The following is a 19,913-nucleotide window of genomic DNA, read 5'->3' as shown; positions in this document are numbered from 1 at the left end:
AACCAAAGCCTTCATTGTCTCATCGCAAACAGCTGTGCTCTTGTTGCTTAAGGTAGACTGTGCTAGCCTCTGGTTCATTTGTGGTAAGAACTTTTCCTACTCACCACAAAGATAACGATGTTACATCATCAGAGAGGAAGGACATGTGTCAGGCACAGGTAGATAAAAAGCCCAGAGCTTTCCAATTACTTCATCCTTCCATTCCACCCTCATTATTTTTAAGGAGCAAATTACCAAACTCCAATAGTTCTTAACTGACCCAGCTTCTCAGCAGGAAACACACACTCAAAGCACACCATCCAACCACCAAGTCAGAGCAGTTCATACAGACCACCCACCCACCAGAAATGCAGAACCCTTGAAACAGGAAACCTGGTGTGAATCCGGTCACAGATTTGAATGAATAAAATACTATAAACATCTTGCTTAGAAAAAAAAGAAAAGAAAAGAAGAATCAAATGGCATTTCTCAATGACCTGGCCTGAACACTGGGTGGACATAGTCTCTTTGGGTATAGGTATGATACCAATATAAAACAACTATAGACATATGTTTTGGCAAAGAGGCAAATAGATTTCTAGCAGGAGGGTGTGAATAGTCTGAGACCCATTCTCCAGAAAACTGGTAAAACGTCTTTCAAAGTAGTCATTAAAAAGGTGTAGAAACTGTCCTTCTAAACAAAGAAAGCAAAAATAAAATAGCATTTCAAAGCATCTGCTACAAGACAGTAGTCAGCAGTAGCCCACTACATTTGAAACATGACCCACCACAATCTTCACATTTCCTATCTCAAGAAAAAAAATTCTGCTTCACACTATTGTGTCCAAGAATGCAGGCTCTTTTATCCTAGCTCCTAAGACTATCTTCCAAGAAAGGCAGAATAAAGCATTTATTACCCAGCCCCTATCATTCAGTGACATACTTTGGTACTTAGTATAGATGAGAGGTGAAATCTTTGTCTACCCAACTCTATCTCATACAATAGAGACTCTGAATTACACAGAGATGCTGATAATCTGGAGACTACTACTTACTTGACCTTATCAATGCTGGGATTCTACTCTTTGAAAAGCAGCCTATGAACATCTCCAAAGAACACAGAATGTCTGAAGTGGAAGGATCATGATATTACCATCATTTCTTCTTTAAAAGATACATCTCAGATATTTTGCCATGAAGGAAAGACAGGGCATAAAGCAAAGATAGAGCTTCATCTTCCCCAAAGAACAGTGTCCATTGCAACAGTGCATATAGAAGGGCAGAGAAGAGGGATCTTCATAACAGTGGGAATATGGTAAAAGGCAAGTAAGAGACTGATAGTCCCATCAGAAAAAATAGGATAATAATGGGTCATCTAGTTTTCCAGAGAGAACCCAAGGAGACAACTAGCAGAAACTATCAGGACAGGTTTCAAAGACTTATCCTAGAAACTAAACCTTTGATTTGATGGACTTCATATTTAAAGTGATTTATATCTATAGTATTGTTGGAAATGATAGAGAAATTACTGTTGAATTATGGAATCATAGCATCTGTGCAAAAATAGAAAAAATAAGCAAATAAACTCAAATAAGGTGTGAGATGAATTCCCAGCACCTCCATTAAGCTGCTCAAAACCTGCCTGTAACTATCTCCATAAGATCTGATGCCTTCTTCTGCTGTCTACAGACACCCACACTCATGTGCACACAGGAGTTCATTCACATGATTAAGAAAAATTATTTTAAAAGATAATATGTGTCAATGTGCATGGAAAATTGTTTAGGAGCATCAGTCATGAGAAAAATAGAAATTCAAATGAAATTCCACTTCCACTAGGGTAGCTAAAATTATGAACAATCAGAACATAACAGGTAATTGTGAGAATGTCAAAACCGTAATACACTAGTAACTAGAATCCAAAATGATGCATCCCATCTGAATAACATTTTATTTTTAGAAATTCAAATATGAACCTAAATACATAGAAAACACAACAAAAACCTGTCCCCACCAAAATCTCATAAAAGAATACTATTCAGCGATGAGCTAAAACAAATGAATGGTACATGCTATGTCATGGATGAACCCTAACATATGCTACATAAAAGAACCCAGTTTCATATGTCACACACATGTGGTTCCAAATTCATATCCAACTTTGTATAGGCACTTCTTCTTCATCAGAACATTACTTCCTGAATGGAGGAGGAAGGTTCATAATATTTGGGAAGCTAGAGAAGAAAATTCACCTTCACTGAGGTTAAACAAGTGGTAAAACTTGGACGGATAAAGGAGATTTTCAGACCAGCTAAGCACCCTGCAAACCAGCCACACGGGGTACCCCAGGCACACAGCTTTTGTGTCTTATCACTGGGCTGCAATCGGATTTTTGGTAAAGCAGCAGCTTTTGAGTGTTTTTATATGTTAATGGCTTACCTATATCCCTGTAAGAAACCAAAATAAATGCATTGATTCAATATAAAAGTTGGGAGGGATACGTTTCTGATTCTGTCATCAGAAGCCCACTGGGGGCACATAGGCCTTTGTTCACATATCTTCAGAAAGTGTTGCATAAGTATCAAGAAAAGAAAAATTCTGGCTGTTCTGCACACTCATAACAGCCAGACATGTAAGAAATCTTCAGGATTTCTAACCCCACAGCATACATTTATAGCATGGTTCCCAGCAAGGCTAATAGGCTAAAGGTCCTAGGGTTTGCTCCTCCCTGTGAGTGTTCAATCTCTCCATATATTCAGCTCAGGCTGGAGAGTTTTTAGGTATCTGAATCCTATATGCTCCCATTCTCCATAACTAACTCCATAGCACAGGTTATATTTCTCGGAACCTTCTGTCTCTACTGTGGGCATCTGCTGCTCTATGTTTGCATCTTATCTGGGCAGGTAAGAGACTTTGTAGACTCCTGTTCCCACAACACACTCCTGAGGCACTATCCCCAACATAACTTAATAGATCTAATCAGTCCCTACCTCTAGTATATACAGCCCCACTCACTCCGGAAGCACAGACTCTAGGTCTTGCAGCCCACTCCCCCTGCTGCATTCTGCCGCCACTCTATACTCAATCTGTCCAGACAAGGGAGATGTCTCAACTTCCCCTGCATGCTGTCCTGTTCTCTGTTTGCAGAGCCACTGTCAAATTTAGTGGTCTGAAGGACTGAAAACCTCACAGGCACACTTGTGTCCCAAGTTCCAAGCTGTCCGGACAGCTTAGAGGTCTCAGAACCTCTTACTGTCTGTGCAAACTTCCTCTATGCTTTTTAAATCCTGTGTACATCTCAACTGGGAAAGCAAGAGGTTTGTGATCCGCTGACCTTTGAACCACAAGCACAATGCTTGCATATATACAAACTCATTAAGTCAAAAGATTCCCCTTGCTAGCTTTTCCCCAAAGCAACATGCAAATCTTGCCTCCTGAGGTCAGAAGATAAACAGTTGTGCTGATCACTTTCAGCCCCTGCTGCATGGCACTGATGCAAACTAAATCTGAACAGAACTCCGCCAGAAATACTCACCCAACAAAAATCTCTCGATGGGCACCTTCCAGTATAGAATGCATAGAAAAAATAACTTCATTCATAATTTATTCATCTAATAATAATGGCTACCAATGAGAGCAAGCCAGATGAAATTCCAGACCATTCAAGCACAAGAGCAATTCGGCATGAATGAATTTTAAAAGCGATATGAATAAAGGCCCAAATGAAATCAAAGGGAACAGAAACAGCTGAATGAAATTACAAAGTTAATGTTGATTACAAAATTAGTATTCAAATGCTAGGGAATCATAAACTCAAGAAGTTACAAAAAACATTCTTAATGTGTTTGCTGAGCAATAAGAAATGCTTAACACTACAAAATCAACAAAATGATAGGAATTGATATGTACCTACCAATGGTAATAAGATATTAATTGGTTAAACTTCCAAAATAAAATATACAAAAACAAAAAACAAACAAACAAAACCGAGAACTATTCATTTTTCCACATCTAAGAAATGTATTCAGCCTCTGCAGATACAGACTACCCTAGTGTAAAAGGATAGATAAGAATATTTCAAGCAATTGGAACTGGTAAGCAAGCAGTTGTCACTATTCTGATCCACAGATCAAAGAGACTTAACTAATATCAATAGAACATTCTACCTAAACATTACACAATACAAGTTCTCTATAAGCTTAGTTACCATAACATTTATCTCAAAATAGGAGAGAAACCTTGTCTTAATGAATACAAACAAAACTGAAATAACTTCTTGTACTCTGTATGCTCATAAAGCAACAATAGAGGAACCACAGAAAATACCCAACGTTCTAGAGACTAAATAATACACTATTGGATAACTCACTGAGGCAATCAAGAAATAAATTTGAAAGTTCCAAGAACAGAATGAAAATGAAAACAATACATAGCAAACCCACGTGATGCAGTAAAGACAGTCCAAAAAGGGAAGATGACACCTCTAAAAACATGTTTTACAAAGTCGAATGGATGTCAAATTTACTTTTTCAATGATATGTCTAACAGCCTTAGAAAAGTGAGAACAGACTAAATCCAAACTGTTGGCAACAAAAGAAGGGAAAGGTAGAAGGTCAGGTAGACGATGATGGATGACAGGCAAACAGACAGACAGACAAGCAAATGGGGAGTAGATGTGTGAGTAAGTTGACAGATCAGGGCATAAATCGATGAAATAGAAATGAAACAAGTTTTTTAAAAATATGAAACAGAGCTAGTTCTTTGAAAAACTTTAAACTACTAACAAATTCTTAGCTGAATTAACCAAGAAAACATTCTAAATTAGTAAGATTAAAATAATAAGCGAGAGATAATAATAGAAATGAAGTTTCCAACATCATAAGAATATATCTCTAAAAGTTGTAGTCATCCAAGTATTATAATATAAATGAAATGAGTTTCTAAAAGTGTATGGCACACTAAAGTCAAATCAACATTTGCTAGATATAAAATAAATAAATAATAATAAAATAAAAATAAATTCATAACTATCAACAAGATTGAAGTACCAGTAAGAAGGAATTCGAACAACTGAAAGGAGCCCAGGTTCAGTGGGAGTCTCTGCTAAATTCTACCAGAACTTTACAAAATTACAAGCAATGCTTCTAAAGTTTTATAAAAAAAAATGTTTTTAAAATTGTTTGCAAGTCAGCATTACAATTATAGCTTAACCAAGTAAATAGTAAGCAGGTAGACACACACATACACACACACATGTGCATATATATGCACACATCTACATGCACATCCACACACACTCAAACGCACATGCATGCACATACATGCACACACACACACACACACACACACACACACTCACATATGCACATGCACACATTGTAGAGCACTCGCCCTAATGGACATGAATGCAAAAGGACTCAATAAGATGCTTGCAAATTGAACTCAGGGTCACACCAAAAGATCATCCATCACAACTGAGTTGGCTTCATTTTAAATGTACAATAGTGGTTTTAACATACATAAGTCAGTAAATGTAATTCCCCATATAAGTGAACTTTATAAGAGAAATCACATGATCCTCTAGTGAATACAGAAAAGCCTTTGACAAAATCTAATATCCCTTCATAAGGAAAGCCATAAAGAATCTTGGAACTGATCATATCTCAAGATGATAAAGGACTACATTATTGCATACCTATAGCTGCCATCTTGTTAAACACAGAAAAACTGATAGTATTCCCACTAAAACCAGAAACATGATAAGGGTTTGTATGTTATTTCCGTCCAATATGCCAAAGTCCTAGGTGAACCAAAAAAAAAAAAAAAAAAAAAAAAAAAAAAAAAAAAAAAAGAATGAAGTACAAGACATAAAAGTATTAAAAGAAGTCAAAAATATCCTTTGTATAGATAACATAGTTCTGTACATTAAGGTAAAACTCCTAGAAAAACTTATAAAGCTGATAACCACATTAACCACAATGGTAGGACATTATATATATATAAACAAAACAAAAAAAAGGACATAGAAAAATCAGTAGCTTTCCTATATACTAATAAAAAACACACTAAGAAAAATATCAGAGCAACAATCCCATTCACACTAGCCCCTCTCAAAAGAAATTAGAATTAGCTGCACTAAGGAAGTGAAAGGCCACTCCAATAAAAACAAAAACACTAAAAAAGAAATTTTGGGAAACACTAGAGGATGAAAAGATGTCTCATGCTATTAGAATAGAAATTAATGTAAAAATGCTCTCCCTTCCAAAAACAACCTAAAGATTTAATATGATACCAACCAAAACTATAACTCTATACTTTATAGAAAAATAAAGTGCAATCCCGAACTACATGCTCCAATGTCCCATGTGGGTCACTCCGCCCACCTTGGTGCTTCTGCCCCAGCATGTGTTTTTACCCCACTGCCCGACACAAACATGACTCTAAGGCTCGATAGCTTTTCACACAGGCTTATATATTATATTCTCAATCCACAGTTGGAGAGGAGGAGAAGGAGGTGGGAGAAGATGGAGCTGGAACATGTGAACTGGAGAAACCACAAGTTATAAGGGATCTCATAGCTGAAGAATAGAGTAGTGAAGTGGCAAATCTGCCCAATCTAGCCGTGCAGCATGTACTTGTGTTTATTGAGCTGTGTTTTCTTTGCATGGACTTATTTGGGTTGAAGAGGTTACTGCAACACAGTGAGATAAAAATTAACAAGATACAAAGCAATCATGAGCAAACATTCTGTGAGGCTTCACCATACCTGGTTTCCAGCTCTATTAAAGTGTCATAGTAATCAAAACACAGCACAGGGCTGTCACAAATGTATAAGCAACAGACTAGAATAGAATACCCAGATATAAGCCCACAACTGCAACCACAAGATTTGGGGGCAAAGGGGAGTTTTAAAAAAGCTCAAAGGCGCAGAATGGATGAAATTAGTGACCATGCAAAAGGTCTCACACTTAGTGATGATTTGCAAAGAACTATAGAAGAACATGTTAACATCCTGTTTGATTTTGTTAAGAAAAAGAAAGAAGAGGGCATTATTGATTCATCTGATAAAGAAATTGTGGCTGAGGCAGAAAGACTGGATGTAAAAGCCATGGGTCCTCTTGTTTTGACAGAAGTTCTCTTTGATGAGAAGATAAGAGAGAAAATCAAGAAATACAGGGGCCATTTTCTAAGATTTTGTCATAACAACAAAAAGGCCCAGCGGTACCTTCTTCATGGTTTGGAATGTGTGGTAGCAATGCATCAAGCTCAGCTGATCTCTAAGATTCCACATATCTTGAAGGAGACATATGATGCAGACCTTTTAGAAAAAGAGGTCATTATCAGCTGGTCAGAAAAGGCCTCTAAGAAATATGTCTCAAAAGAACTTGCCAAAGAGATTCATGTCAAAGCAGAGCCATTTATTAAATGGCTGAAGGAAGCAGAGGAGGAGTCTTCTGGTGGTGAAGAAGATGATGAAGATGAAAATATTGAGGTGGTATATTCAAAGACTGCCAGTGTACCAAAAGTTGAAACTGTGAAGTCTGACAACAAGGATGATGACATTGATATTGACGCCATTTAAAAGGATGGATGCAACTTAGCTTAACAGTGTAATGCTGCAAACTTTTCTCCATTATCAGCCAGAAGTGCAACATGTATGTGCAAGAGCTAAAGTGCCCTAACATCATGCTACACTTGATACTAAAAAGCTATTACTGTGAGTGGTCAATAATTAAGCCCAATGAGACATCTAGGGAGTCCATACATATCAGTGAGCAGTTGTAGTTTGCTTATTTATAGCATGTTTCTTTTGGAAAAACTAGTGGTGGACACATTTGGATCACATTTATACAGTTACAAATGAAAAAATAAAGATTTGATTTTGGTCATTCTTCAGACTTTGGGCTATGAATGGCTTATACTGAAGTAATTGGCTACTTCTAGGATGTTACACCATTTAACTTAGGCTTCTTGAGTTTGGTAGGTACTGAAAACTTGAAGAATGCAAACAATTGTAATGACCTTACTCAGCCATTAAAAAATGCAGTACTTTGAAAGTTGTATCTCCAGTCCCAGTACATTCAGATTGGCAACTGACAATTCTTGTCATTCTAAGGAAATTTGATGATTAAATGACTGTGACATCCTCATGAGAAGTAAAAATGACCCATGTGTCCTGTGGTTTAAGAGAAATATTTGAAACCTGGAGTTGTGGTTTTTCAGTTTGTGTACACTTTCCCCAAATTGTAGTCTTTTTGAGTCATGTGCATTGCACGTTGGATAAGCCAGGGAAATTAACAAATAGTATTTTGTGTGTATTTAGTGGTTGCTTTGTATTGAGAAAAAGCTTTGAGGTGTGATTAAATTGTAAACTCTGATTCTATTTGGGAGAAACAGGAAAAAAGGTGCACTTAATCTCTAGCTAAAACAGTATAATTTTTCAACTCTTACCCTTAAATTATAATTTCAAGATGTTTAAACATACTGTATCTTGTGTTTGATGTGTTTCCCCCTCCCTGATATTATGGTTTATTCTTTAATGCCTTTTAATTTGAATATAATAGCTTGTACTTTAGATTTTGGTTGCTATCTTGCCAAAATAAGTGTTACTGTTTTTCAAGCTTGATCCCCTTCCCCAATTGTCTTATTTAAAGAGAAAGTTAAACTCATACTTCTGAGTCAGAGCCTGTATTTTGGTTAAGACTTGGGATATTTTTACTTCACATTGAATATAGCTGGATACCTGAGAAGTCTGGTGATGGCCACTGGGTGGGTGCAGCTAAGGCCTGGCCTGCTCATTCAGAGCTTGGACTTCAGACACAAAAGTCAGTTTCTTAACCACTTGCTGGTGTGAGCTCTATCTGGGGTTCTGACTATATTTGAACACTTGTCTTCAATATTAAAAACATAGCACATATTTCTTTCCACAAAAATGCATTCTGGGAGTTAACCCATGTGATTGACTTGTGTGTGGTATGCTAGCTCATACATTATTTGGATATTTTTTGTGTCATCCATTTCGCAGAATATAAGACTTTAATAAACATGTAAAAAATCAAAAAAAAAAACATACTAGAGAGAAGACAGCAAATTCAACAAATGGTGAGAGGATTACAAGATGTCAACATATTGAAGAAAGATAGGTAGGCAGTCAAGAATGTGGGAAGGAAGGCAGGTAGGAAAGAAGGAAAGAAGGAGGGCAGGGTAGCAGAAGGAAGGAAGGAAAGAAGGAAGGAAGGGAGGGAGGGGGAAAGGGAGGGAGGGAGGGCGAGAAGGAAGGAGGGAGAGAGGAAAGGAGGAAGAGAGGGAGGGCAGAAAGGCAGGGAGGAAGGTAAAAGGCAGAAGGAAGATAGAAGAAAGAAAGAAACGAAGGGAGGGAATGAGGGAGGGAGGGATGGAAGGAGGGAGGGAGGGATGGATGGAGGGAGGGAGGGAGGGACAGAAAGATAGAGGGAGGGAGAGAGGGAGGAAGGAAAGAAGGAAGGAAGAAAGGGAGAAAGGAAGAAAGTAAAGAAAGCAGCCATGCAGACTATCTCTTGCTGTGAAATAATAAAATAAAATAAACTCTGAATAGATGAGAGACTCAACATTATAAAAACAATAAGTAAAAACTTAGAAAAAAGAAAACATCTAATTAAAACAACATTTTTTTTCAAAATTTCAAATAAAGAGAGAGTCAACATAAACCTGAAGCTGAAACCACTGGAGGACACAGCAGGAGTACTCTTAAAGAAACAGGCACTTTCTAAATTAAACTCTGCTCTTATAGGAAAATTGACATCTGACAAATGGACTTCATGAAATTAAGGTTTTGTTAAGCCAAAAAAACTGTAGATAGTGGCTGTTAAAGACAGATAATGATGTTAGCCAGCTATTCATCTGACAGAGGACTAGAATCTAGAATATAGAAAGAACTTAAAAATCTAAGCATCAAGCAAAAAAAATCAAATGTTGAGTCAAAAAACTGAATATAATGTTCTCAAAAAACATTAATGACTATTAAACAATTTTAAATGCTCAAAAATTCTTAGATATCTATGGAAAAAGAAAAGTAAAACTTCATTAAGATTCTGAATGGCGAATTTAAAAAAAAGACAAGCAAAAAATAGATGATGGTGAATGGGAGAAGGAAAATCCTTATTCACTATTGTGAGTATTTATGTTGGTACAGTCCCTGTGGAAATCAGTATAGAGCTTTCTCAAAAAGGCAAGAATAGACTTTCCATATGACCCATCTACACCACTAGCTGGCTAGTCTGATCTCAAGATGTCAACTTGGCACAGGCCAGAGTTGTCTGAAGGATGGAATCTCAATTGAGAAAATGTTCCCATTAGAGTTTTCTGTGATCAAGCCTGTGGGGTCTTTTTTTTACTTATGATTGACATAGGAGCATCCTGCCCATTCTGGATAGTGCTATTCCTAAACAAGCGGTCCTAGACAGTATAAGAAAGTAGGCTGAAGAAGCCATGGGGAACAAGTTGGTAAGCATTGTTCTTGTATGGACTCTCCTTCAGTTGCTATCCTGGTTTCTGCCTTGAGTTCCTGACCTGACTGTTCAAGAATGATGTGGAAGGACAAGGAAAAGAAATCCTTCATCCTCAAGTTGCTTTTGGTCATGGTGTTTTATCACAACAACAGAAAACCTAAAATAGTATATAGTCAAAGGATTATCTGTATCCCAAAACAATGATGCCTATATACCCATGTTTATAACTGTTCTACTAATAATAGCTAGAAATTTAATCAACATATATGTCTATCAGCTTATAAACTGACAATAAAATATGATACATAAACACAATTTCATTTCATTCAGCAGTAAAAAAAAATTAGATTATAAAATATGCAGGTAAATAGATGGAAGTAGAATTTATATTTGGTGAGGTAACAAAGAAAACTAATGCCTGCCTTTTCTCTCTAATATAAAGATCCTAGCATTCCATGTATAGATCTCTTTATAGAAATTGAAATATGTGTCCATAGAATCCAGGAAGCAAAAAAAAAAAAAAAAAAAAAAGAATCATAGAGGAGTTGAGGTGGGAATAATGGTGAGAACAAGGTTGAAAAATGTGGTGGGTTTGAAAATAGAGGAAGGAACACCTGGTGTAACAGTGTTTAGGTAAGATTGATAATAGAAGCCTAATACTTTATAATATAACAATAATTGAAATGTTAAACATATGAACTTGAAAAGTATCACCCTGCATAGACTAGCACTATCATTTTCAGGAGCCATGGGCTTTTAAATAAATACTCCAGTGCCAAGTAGAGTTCCATGAGCTGTTATACAGAGAGGTTCCAGAGGCTCCTATAAAAAGAGTAGTTATTACCTCACTCTTAGCTGTCCACCAAAATTATAAGATTCTATTTCTGAAAACAGGGCCCAGAATCTAGTTAGAACTGTGTTGTGAAACACTTGCCTTTATCTGGCATTGAAAGTTCCCAAGGCACTATTCAGACTTCTGGGAGAGAAATCTCACTGGTAGTCTCAGCCTACTGTAGACTATGCATTCAGGCAGCCCTATCTTAAACAGCAGCATAAGCCCACTGGTGCAGAAGTATCGTGACCAGGAGAGGAAATGTGGTATAAACATTATAGACATGGTCAAAAACCTATAACTGGGAGGTCATAGTCCTAAGGTAGAAAACAGAGTACCTTTTACTCCTAATGAAACATTAAATAACTTCCTTCTCAATGCTTCTATACATAGATTAGTACTGCTCTCTTGCTCTCCTTTCTTCCATGAAGGTCCTTTAACTCCCAATCACCCTCTTCACCTCAGCACCTTGGCATTCCCCTACTCTGGGAAACCATGCTTTTAATAGACCAAGGGCTTATTCTCCCTTTGATGCCAGTCAGTGCTACCCTTTGCTAAACATGCAACTGGAGCACCGTGGGTCTCTCCATGTGTACTCATTGGTTGGTGCTTTAGTCCCTGGAAGCTCTGAAGGGTTGGGTTAGTTGATAATGTTGTTTTTCCCATGAGATTGCAGACCCTTTCAGCTCCTTTAGTCCTTTCTCTAGCTCCTTCATTAGGGTCTCTGTGCTCAGTCCAATGGTTAGCTGCAAGCATCCTCCTCTGTATCAATTTGGCTCTGACAGAGCCTCTGAGGAGACATCCAAATCAGGTTCCTGCCAGTACGCAATACTTGGCATCAGCAATAGTTCTTGGGTTTAGTGGCTGCATATGGGCAGGACTCCTGCTTGCCAAAGGCCTAACCTTATGACTTTGTTTTGCCTAATGGACAGCAACAGGTAGGTATGTTATGACCAAAGGCCTGCTCTACCTATACCATTTTCTACCCATTCTTGTGCCTCAAGCTTCCTTAATTGCAGAGGGCCATAGATGCAGGTGAGTGGAGCCACATCCCAACTGTACTCTGACTGACCAGCCTTCCTCAGGAAATCTGCAGGATTTCTATAACAAGGTCAAACTGCCCTCATTGTCTTTATTAAAATAAAACTCAAAGTAAAATTTGGTGATATGTTTTTTTCAATTATGAAAAAAGGAAAGGTTAAGGATTCATACAGTTTTATACAAATAAGTTGTGGGGGTGATAGATTGGACCCAAAGTAAATGCATCTTCCCAGTCCCAATTCAGATTTACATTAAACCTGTAATATAACTCTAACCTAATAGAAATGCATTTTTGGGGGCTGAGGTGCATTGTGTTGTGCTTTGACTTTATTTTCAGGAACCACAATCCTACAGTGCAGAGTCGAGTTGCATTGCAGTTTTGCTGTCTGCATTTGCTCATTAATTCACGGTAGGCCAGAGGTCCATCGGCACTGAATCTGGCTTTCCTGCTGAGGGAGTGACAGTGGAATATTGCCAAGGCCATGTTAGCAATTAGGACTGAATCACACACCTGATAGTGCCTGTTAATGGAGACACGGAGTACAGACAGACACAGGCCTGCTTCTAAAAGCAGCAAGGAAAAGTGGATAACACACTGCTTTGAGAGAAAGCAGGCAGCATCTTGTCTAGAGATAAATGGGATCAGAGTAAAAATATTTACCAAGGAGACTGATTATTGTTATTAATACCCAGTGTGCATTACACCAGACATAGCCCATTGCTTGCAGGGCTAACTCCAGTCAATGCCTTGTTTTAAACTACAATCATTGCAACTCTGAGAGAATTCCCTGTTAAGCAAAGGCTTCCTATATTCTGGAAACCATTCATTCATTCACTCACTCATTCATTCACGTCTTCAGTAAAAACTTGCAATCTATGTGACCTATCAAACTATTCAGAAATTAAGAAGAGGTAAAGAAAAGTATAAGTGTTGCTCCCCACCCCCAGTATGGTGGACAGAGACAGAAAACAACAGGGAAACAAATGAACAGGTTTTAATATGTTGTCTGTCTAGGTCCTTTAAATAACCGAAAATAACAGGGACATATGGAGGCTTAATGTCTGCAGTCTGGCTGCTTCAGAAAAATGTTTGGTCCTCAGTGAAGGTACACTTCTCCACTTAGACCTCTTTGGCCACAGGAAGCTACAGTGCAACCTGAGAAATGTAGCATTTCTCTGGTGATGGCTCTGCTCCTTTCCAGGCTTTCCTGCTCTATGAATGGATGGAGTGTGCTCCAGAAACTTCTCTGCAGAGAACGAGAGCAAAGCACTGAAAAAAAAAGAAGACCTAAGTTTTTCTTAGGAATAAACTTTACAGTCGATAAAAGAAGCCATGCTCCCTCAGATTGGCACAAGACCAGTGTGTTTTCCCCATTTATTTTCAAAATAATATAAAATGTTTATCACTGTCTGCATTGGAGAAAAATAATCACTTCTCAGGAATGCTAGCAGTTTCAAATTTATATTCCTAGAATATAAAATAAATGAATAATAAAGGATCTTACTGTGAATTTTATTCCACTACATCATCCTATTGCCCCAAAAGAGTTACTCTTATGTTCAAAAGCAAATAAGCTGTTTCTCAGAAAATGATACAGAGCAGGAGCATCTCACGACTGTCATTACATTTGTGCCCATGGTCTTGGTTAAAGCAAAGCTGTTTTACATATACTTTATACATACACACTTATGTTCATAATACATACATGCATATATACATATTTATTATATTTCAGTGTAAGTACAGTCACTTACGAATATGAAAGTGAAACAAAAAGAAATTCACAATCAAGAGCCTGAGATTCAAAATTGCTTCTCTTAACAGCAACTATGTTTTGAGCCATCTGCTTTGCTCTTTTGGTCATATTTTCTCTATTATAACAATAACTGTCCATACCATAATTATCTGGGCTAATGCTTCTGAAATATTTAGCAGCTAACCTATGGCTCTGCAGAGTATGGTGCTGAGTTCACTTGACTTCACAGTGTGTAAATCCTCTGATGAGCTAAGAAGAGGCACAGAGCTGCCCAGCCTTTGTTGTTTCCCTTCCTGCTGTAAGAGAAAGAATCCATGAACGAATCTCAACAGCCCTTCCTCATTATGAATCATTCCAGTAACTTACCAAGGCCTCTCAATGAGCATTCAGTACGAGAATCCCTCTCTTCTCATGTAGTCATTTCTCTAATGACATCAGTATCTCCCATCGCTCAAGTTTCTGGGCCTCGCCTTTCCTTAGGCATGGCCAATCTGCTGCAATGTTGTCTTGTCTTCAATGCCCCCTTCTCAGCACTGTCTACGCTTTGTCAACTTTAGTTTATTGTATTTGGCATCCAGCTAGAGAACAGAAATAGCTGTGACAGCCTTTTTTTTTTTTTTTTTTAACATGGCCAACCCTCCTTTCATTGCTTCCACTTGTTTTCTCAGTTTAACCCTAGAACTATAGTTTCCCATTTGGAGAACTGATCTAAACATTATCCTGGAGTCAGTGCCACACCAATCAACTTCTACACCATTAAGGACATGACTCGTGCTGTATTTTCTTACACCTCTCTCTGATGCACATTTGGTCTGGATGCCTCCTTGCCCATAAAGCTGCTCATAGTAACCTTTTCATAATGGAATTAATGTGCACTCTGGCTTTCCTTCACTCCTAGTTCACATGCACAGAAGCTTTCTGATTTTCATTGTCCTCTTCACTCCATATTTGAAAGACCTCATGCCTCAGTTGCCACTCAATCTCCAGCCCTACACAAATGTCCATGGTATTTCCTGATTGAAAGCAAGATGCATTTCCCAGCATGATGATCACCAATCTCTTAGAGCCTCATCTCAAGATAGCACATACTCAGTTCTGTGTCTCTTTAAAGCAGGAATAATGTCACTGTTTCTGAAAAAGAGGGCTAACAAATGTCTGTTAATTCACAGGAACCACAGTGAATCTGAGTCCCCAGACAAAATGTCCATACATCTAAGCTGCCACAGGTCCCAGTCTTGTCATTTTCCATCCTCATTGTGGCTGAAAAATCAGTCTGCTCTGTTTGTAATGAAAACCATTGCAAAACAAAAGCAGTGTGTTCCCTTTGGTAACGCGACAGCTCGTAATGACATTTCTCATAATCTCAATTTCAAGGAGTAGTGGTGTCCCACCAGAATACCCAGTATGAGCAAAGCATGAAGCTCTTCCCGGGTGATTAGGTTAGAACAACTTAATTTTGTTCATTCAACATGATGTGGTTGAAACAAACACGATACAGCATGAGTCAGCTGCTCTGAAGACATACTGAGGATGCACGACCACCTGTCTCTTCTTAAAAGCATGGTTTCTAGTAAAGAGGGTTATCTATCACAGCACAAGCCATTGTGTGTGCTCAGGTAACAACTCCGGTCCCCATCTGTGAAACTGACATAAGTGAATCCAATGATCTCTCTCACATTTAGCCAGGCAGTTCATTATCTGGTGATGGAGTCTTAATGTGAGCTTTTATGTTCATAGTAAGGTTTTATGAAAACATTAAATCAAAGTCACCACAATGGAGCATATGGTGTCACATAAGGTGATATATTAATTTGCAGCTTCTCAGACAGTTAGAGCTTGTACGTTCAAATAGCAATTTCATTCTTCCTAGTTTTGAAAAGCAAATTCACCAACATCCTTACAGAAGACTGTATTCTATGTTACATGGATAACAAGCTTACTTACAGTGGTAACAGTTCCCAGTTTGGCAGCTCAAGACAATAAAAATTCTCACATTATATACAGATTTTTAAAAAACTTTTAAAAATCTTTGTTATAACTTATAACTAAACAACCTTAATTTTCCTTCTCCCCTGCTTCCCAGGTCAGGAGTTGGTTTAGTGTACTTCAGGTTGTAAAGTTCACCATCAGAATCATGCTATTTTTTTTTCATTCCTGAGGGGACTGTTTATGACTCTCAGTCTTAAGTCTCCTTCAGTTACTTCCAAGGCCAGAAAAAGGAGCAGCTGCAGCCTGCAGCTGTTGCTGGCTCCCTAAAGATGCATTATGAATGTGTTCAGTGACGGCAGCTACCAGGGCTGTCAGGACAGCTCAAGGTATAACACTCCAAAGATTACAGAATGAATCCCTAACTGCCTGAGACATAATATCAATACCCAAAGAAGTCAGCATATGCACACACACACACACACACACACACACACACACACACTTATTCACACACCTATTCACACACTTATTCACAAGTATGCAAGCATGCATGTACAATAGAGAAATGGAGACAGAGACAGGGACTCTAATGATCTCACTCATAAAGTCATGTCTATAATATGAAAGAAATACATTCTTCTGCAAGGGTGTTGGTGGAGTTTCTTTTCAAAGCTAGAAGAATGGTGCTTCTCTTCAAGCTCACAAGCTCTGAGTGTTTGAAAAGGTGCAAATTAATATATCACCTGTGTGACACTATATGCTTCATTGTGGTGAGTTTGACTATACATGGCCATCTAGAATCATGGCACTGATCATGAGACAGTTCAACCTAACTCACCCTCAACAAAAAAAAAAAAAAAAAAAAAAAAAAAAAAAAACTGGGAAAATGGTCCATATTTCTGGGAGCCCATCTAACATCATTTTGACTTGGTTCCTTTTATATTTTCTTTTTCACATTCCTCTTAGTCGTGAGAATCCAACTTTGTCTTAGATAGCAATGTAGGAAGCTTCTAGTCTGTATTTCTTCAAACTTCATGATATTGAAGAAACTAGTAGAACCTGAACCCAAGTTGCTAGATAAGATACAATCAGGAAAATATCAGTAGGCACACTGTTTTCATACTTTCCTAGGGCTTCTCTCTTTCTCTCTTATCTGCTGCCTCCATGTAGATGTGGTAAGCTGAGCAATGGCAGCCATTTGGAGACCCAAGTAAGTGAAGCAGGCGTCAGTGAACCAGTGCTAGCATCCTACCACTGGATGTTCATCATGTACAAAAGTAACTTAGCCAAGACAATGAATCTGCCTATATCAGATTGTCTGATGCTCTTTTACTTAAAAGAAAAAAGACAGCTCACAACATAACAGAAAAATAAATATTCAAATATATAGTGGAAAGTAGAAAACTGTCTGAGGGAGGCCTCAAAGGGGGAAAGAGGTGGTATCATTATCAGCAGGCTTGAGAGGTTCGGAGGTTAAGTGAGTATTACTCTTTGAGCAAACCCAAATTCCCAGCAGCCAGCACATCACCTCTATGTTACTCCAGTTCTAGGGAAATCTGAAGCCTTTGCAAATACTTGCACTCATATGTACAAAGTAACAAACAGACAGACTAAAAAATACATAATTGAAAATTACAGGGACATGTTTTTAAATTGTGAAAAAAGACACAGAATATAAAGAAAAAAATACATTTCAAAGATGGAAAAGAAAGAAAAGGATGAGGAATGTCTACAACTTTTTCTGGAATCATTTCAAAGGATGAGCTTATAAGTGACCTATCTTCTACAGACAGGAAATGAGTGGAGAAATGCAGTCTTGATAAAAATATAAAAGATGCAGGCATCCTATCAGCATGCAGATTGACAAGAAGGAGATGCCTGTAACCATGTAAATAAAGACTCAGCAACAAAAGCAGGTGTCAGTCTGAATCAATATGACTCTGGGGTATGCTCCAGCAGTAGGGAATGTGACTCTGCTCTGGAACTGGATCTTTGTTCTCCCCCCAGGCATGAGATACACCCCAGTAAGGATCAAACTAGGCTGTGCATCTCAAGTCAAATGGAGCCAAAGTGCAGAAGTTCACTTTCTAGCTCTCAGAGTTGTTATCATGTGACCTAAGAAAGTTACTCAGTCCTTCTATGACTCATCTTTTTTCTGAACCTACAAAGTGGAGGTTATAATAAACATTTATCCCATAGGATCAGAGTGAGGAATAAAGTCTTCTCTCCATGGAGAGACCTTAAGCTGGCACATGGCAAACATGATGAGTTTGTTCCAAATACTGTAGCAGCATGTGTAGTGTAGAAATTTGGACTATAACTAGTGCTAATGAACATCAACCAGATAAACCATAAAGACTGGACACCAGGAGAGAGGAGAGATTGGCCTGGGGAAGAAAGAAGGAAGAAGAAAAGTACAAGCAATACAATTGATGGAACTACATCATGTAAGCTTTCCCTTTGACAGCGAGCCATGGGACTCCTGGAGAAGAGAAGGGAATGCTGTTGGGACTCCTGAATCTGAAGAAGATCCTTCCATTACATTGTAGCCTTTCCTTCTCAAAAAAAAAAAAAAAAAAAAAAAAAAAAAAAAAAAAATGCCAGTCTTACATCAGGGTTGAAGAGGAATCCAGTTTACTGGGAAGGAGAAGATAGGTCAGGGAAGGGATTATTCTCCAAAAGGAGCTAAATTCCTGTGGGAAGAGTCTTTTAACCATAGTCAAGAAAGGGAAGATAAAGAATGCATTTGGAGAGTGCTCTTGGAAGATTCTCAAAGTATGGCTGGCCATAGCCACACCCACTGGAGTATGGATGGAAGGACTTCTTGACCAAAGGTTACAGGAGTTGGAAATAAAGGAGGAGGAGGAGGAAATCAAAGTCTGTAAGGAGTGAAAGCATGTAGCTTCCCCTGTGATCACTCACCTCCCAAAGGGCACTATAAGCCTCTTTTATAGGAAAGTCATGACTTGTTTAAAAGGATCTTCCCATCCCCAATACTCTCAAGACTGGGAGAAGTCAGTACTAAGCAAACCAGGATGGCTCAAGGTAACTCCTTAAAGTGATTTGCACCAGCAGGACCCCATTGTTGGGCTCCTTCTTATCGAAATAATGGAGTGAGTGTATTAGTTACGATTCTCTTGCTGTGAGCAAAAGCAGCTTACAGAAGAAAGTGTTTACTTGGTACATGGTTCCAGAGAGAAAAGAGTTCATCATGCCAGGGAGGCACAACAGGAAAGGTCAGAAGCAGGAAGCTGAGAGAACACATGCCAATCACATAAAGGAAATAGAAAGAGAGAATTGAATGGTACGAAGCTATAAACCCTCAAAGCCCAGCCCCAATTGCATGCTTTCCATTAAGTTGCCAGGATATAACCTCCCCAAAGAGTACTCAACTGAAGATCAAGTGTTTAAATCCATGAGCTTATGGGGACTTTTTCCATTCAAACCTCCATAGAGCTTTAGCATGATTTCTAAATTTGAACTTGGTTGGATCTCAGCTCTTAAAAGTCCAAGTCAATTTTTATCTATCTACAAGTATCCTAGAGGACACTTAGAAAAATATACCATGAAGGCTCAAAGGTTGAGGATAAAGCCCAACAGCAGTATTTAGGAAATCAGGGATGGGTAATTTTCATGACTATATCACCCTGCTAATGAAGCAAACCTTAAACATTTTAGAACCATGTATGTTCCTCTTGTTACAGCTCTCCCGTATGCTCCTAAGCCAAGGTTTCTAGCACAGGCTGTCACTGTGCTAGAACAGAATTGCATAACACGGATGCTGAGGACAAAGTAATGCTGAAGGCAGGTAAAGAGTAAAGCCTGTGTTCTCCTCGAACATACCACTCTCACGCTGTAAGGGGGAAGATTTAAGAAAATTTAAACTCA

General features: G+C 38.3%; 2 protein-coding genes across 2 annotated transcripts in view; one reads left to right on the top strand and one right to left on the bottom strand.

Annotated features, from left to right (window-relative positions):
- ABCA13 (ATP binding cassette subfamily A member 13) overlaps positions 1-19,913 on the bottom strand; it is a gene marked incomplete at both ends in the record, with an annotated part of 453,164 nt that overhangs the window by 13,755 nt on the left and 419,496 nt on the right. The window lies entirely within an intron of this gene.
- LOC308434573 (eukaryotic translation initiation factor 5-like) lies at positions 6,806-8,017 on the top strand (the record flags this gene model as incomplete). The annotated part of the gene is made up of 1 exon (XM_080934890.1): positions 6,806-8,017. The coding sequence occupies one exon, from the start codon at positions 6,806-6,808 to the stop codon at positions 7,559-7,561; it is 756 nt and encodes a 251-aa protein (XP_080791016.1). The 3' UTR covers positions 7,562-8,017.

This window comes from Micromys minutus, assembly GCF_963924665.1.
Source record: "Micromys minutus genome assembly, chromosome: 1".
NCBI classification, from domain to species: Eukaryota; Metazoa; Chordata; class Mammalia; order Rodentia; family Muridae; genus Micromys; species Micromys minutus.
The sequence above is the reverse complement of the archived record's forward strand: the minus strand, read 5'-3'. Positions and strand labels throughout refer to the sequence as shown.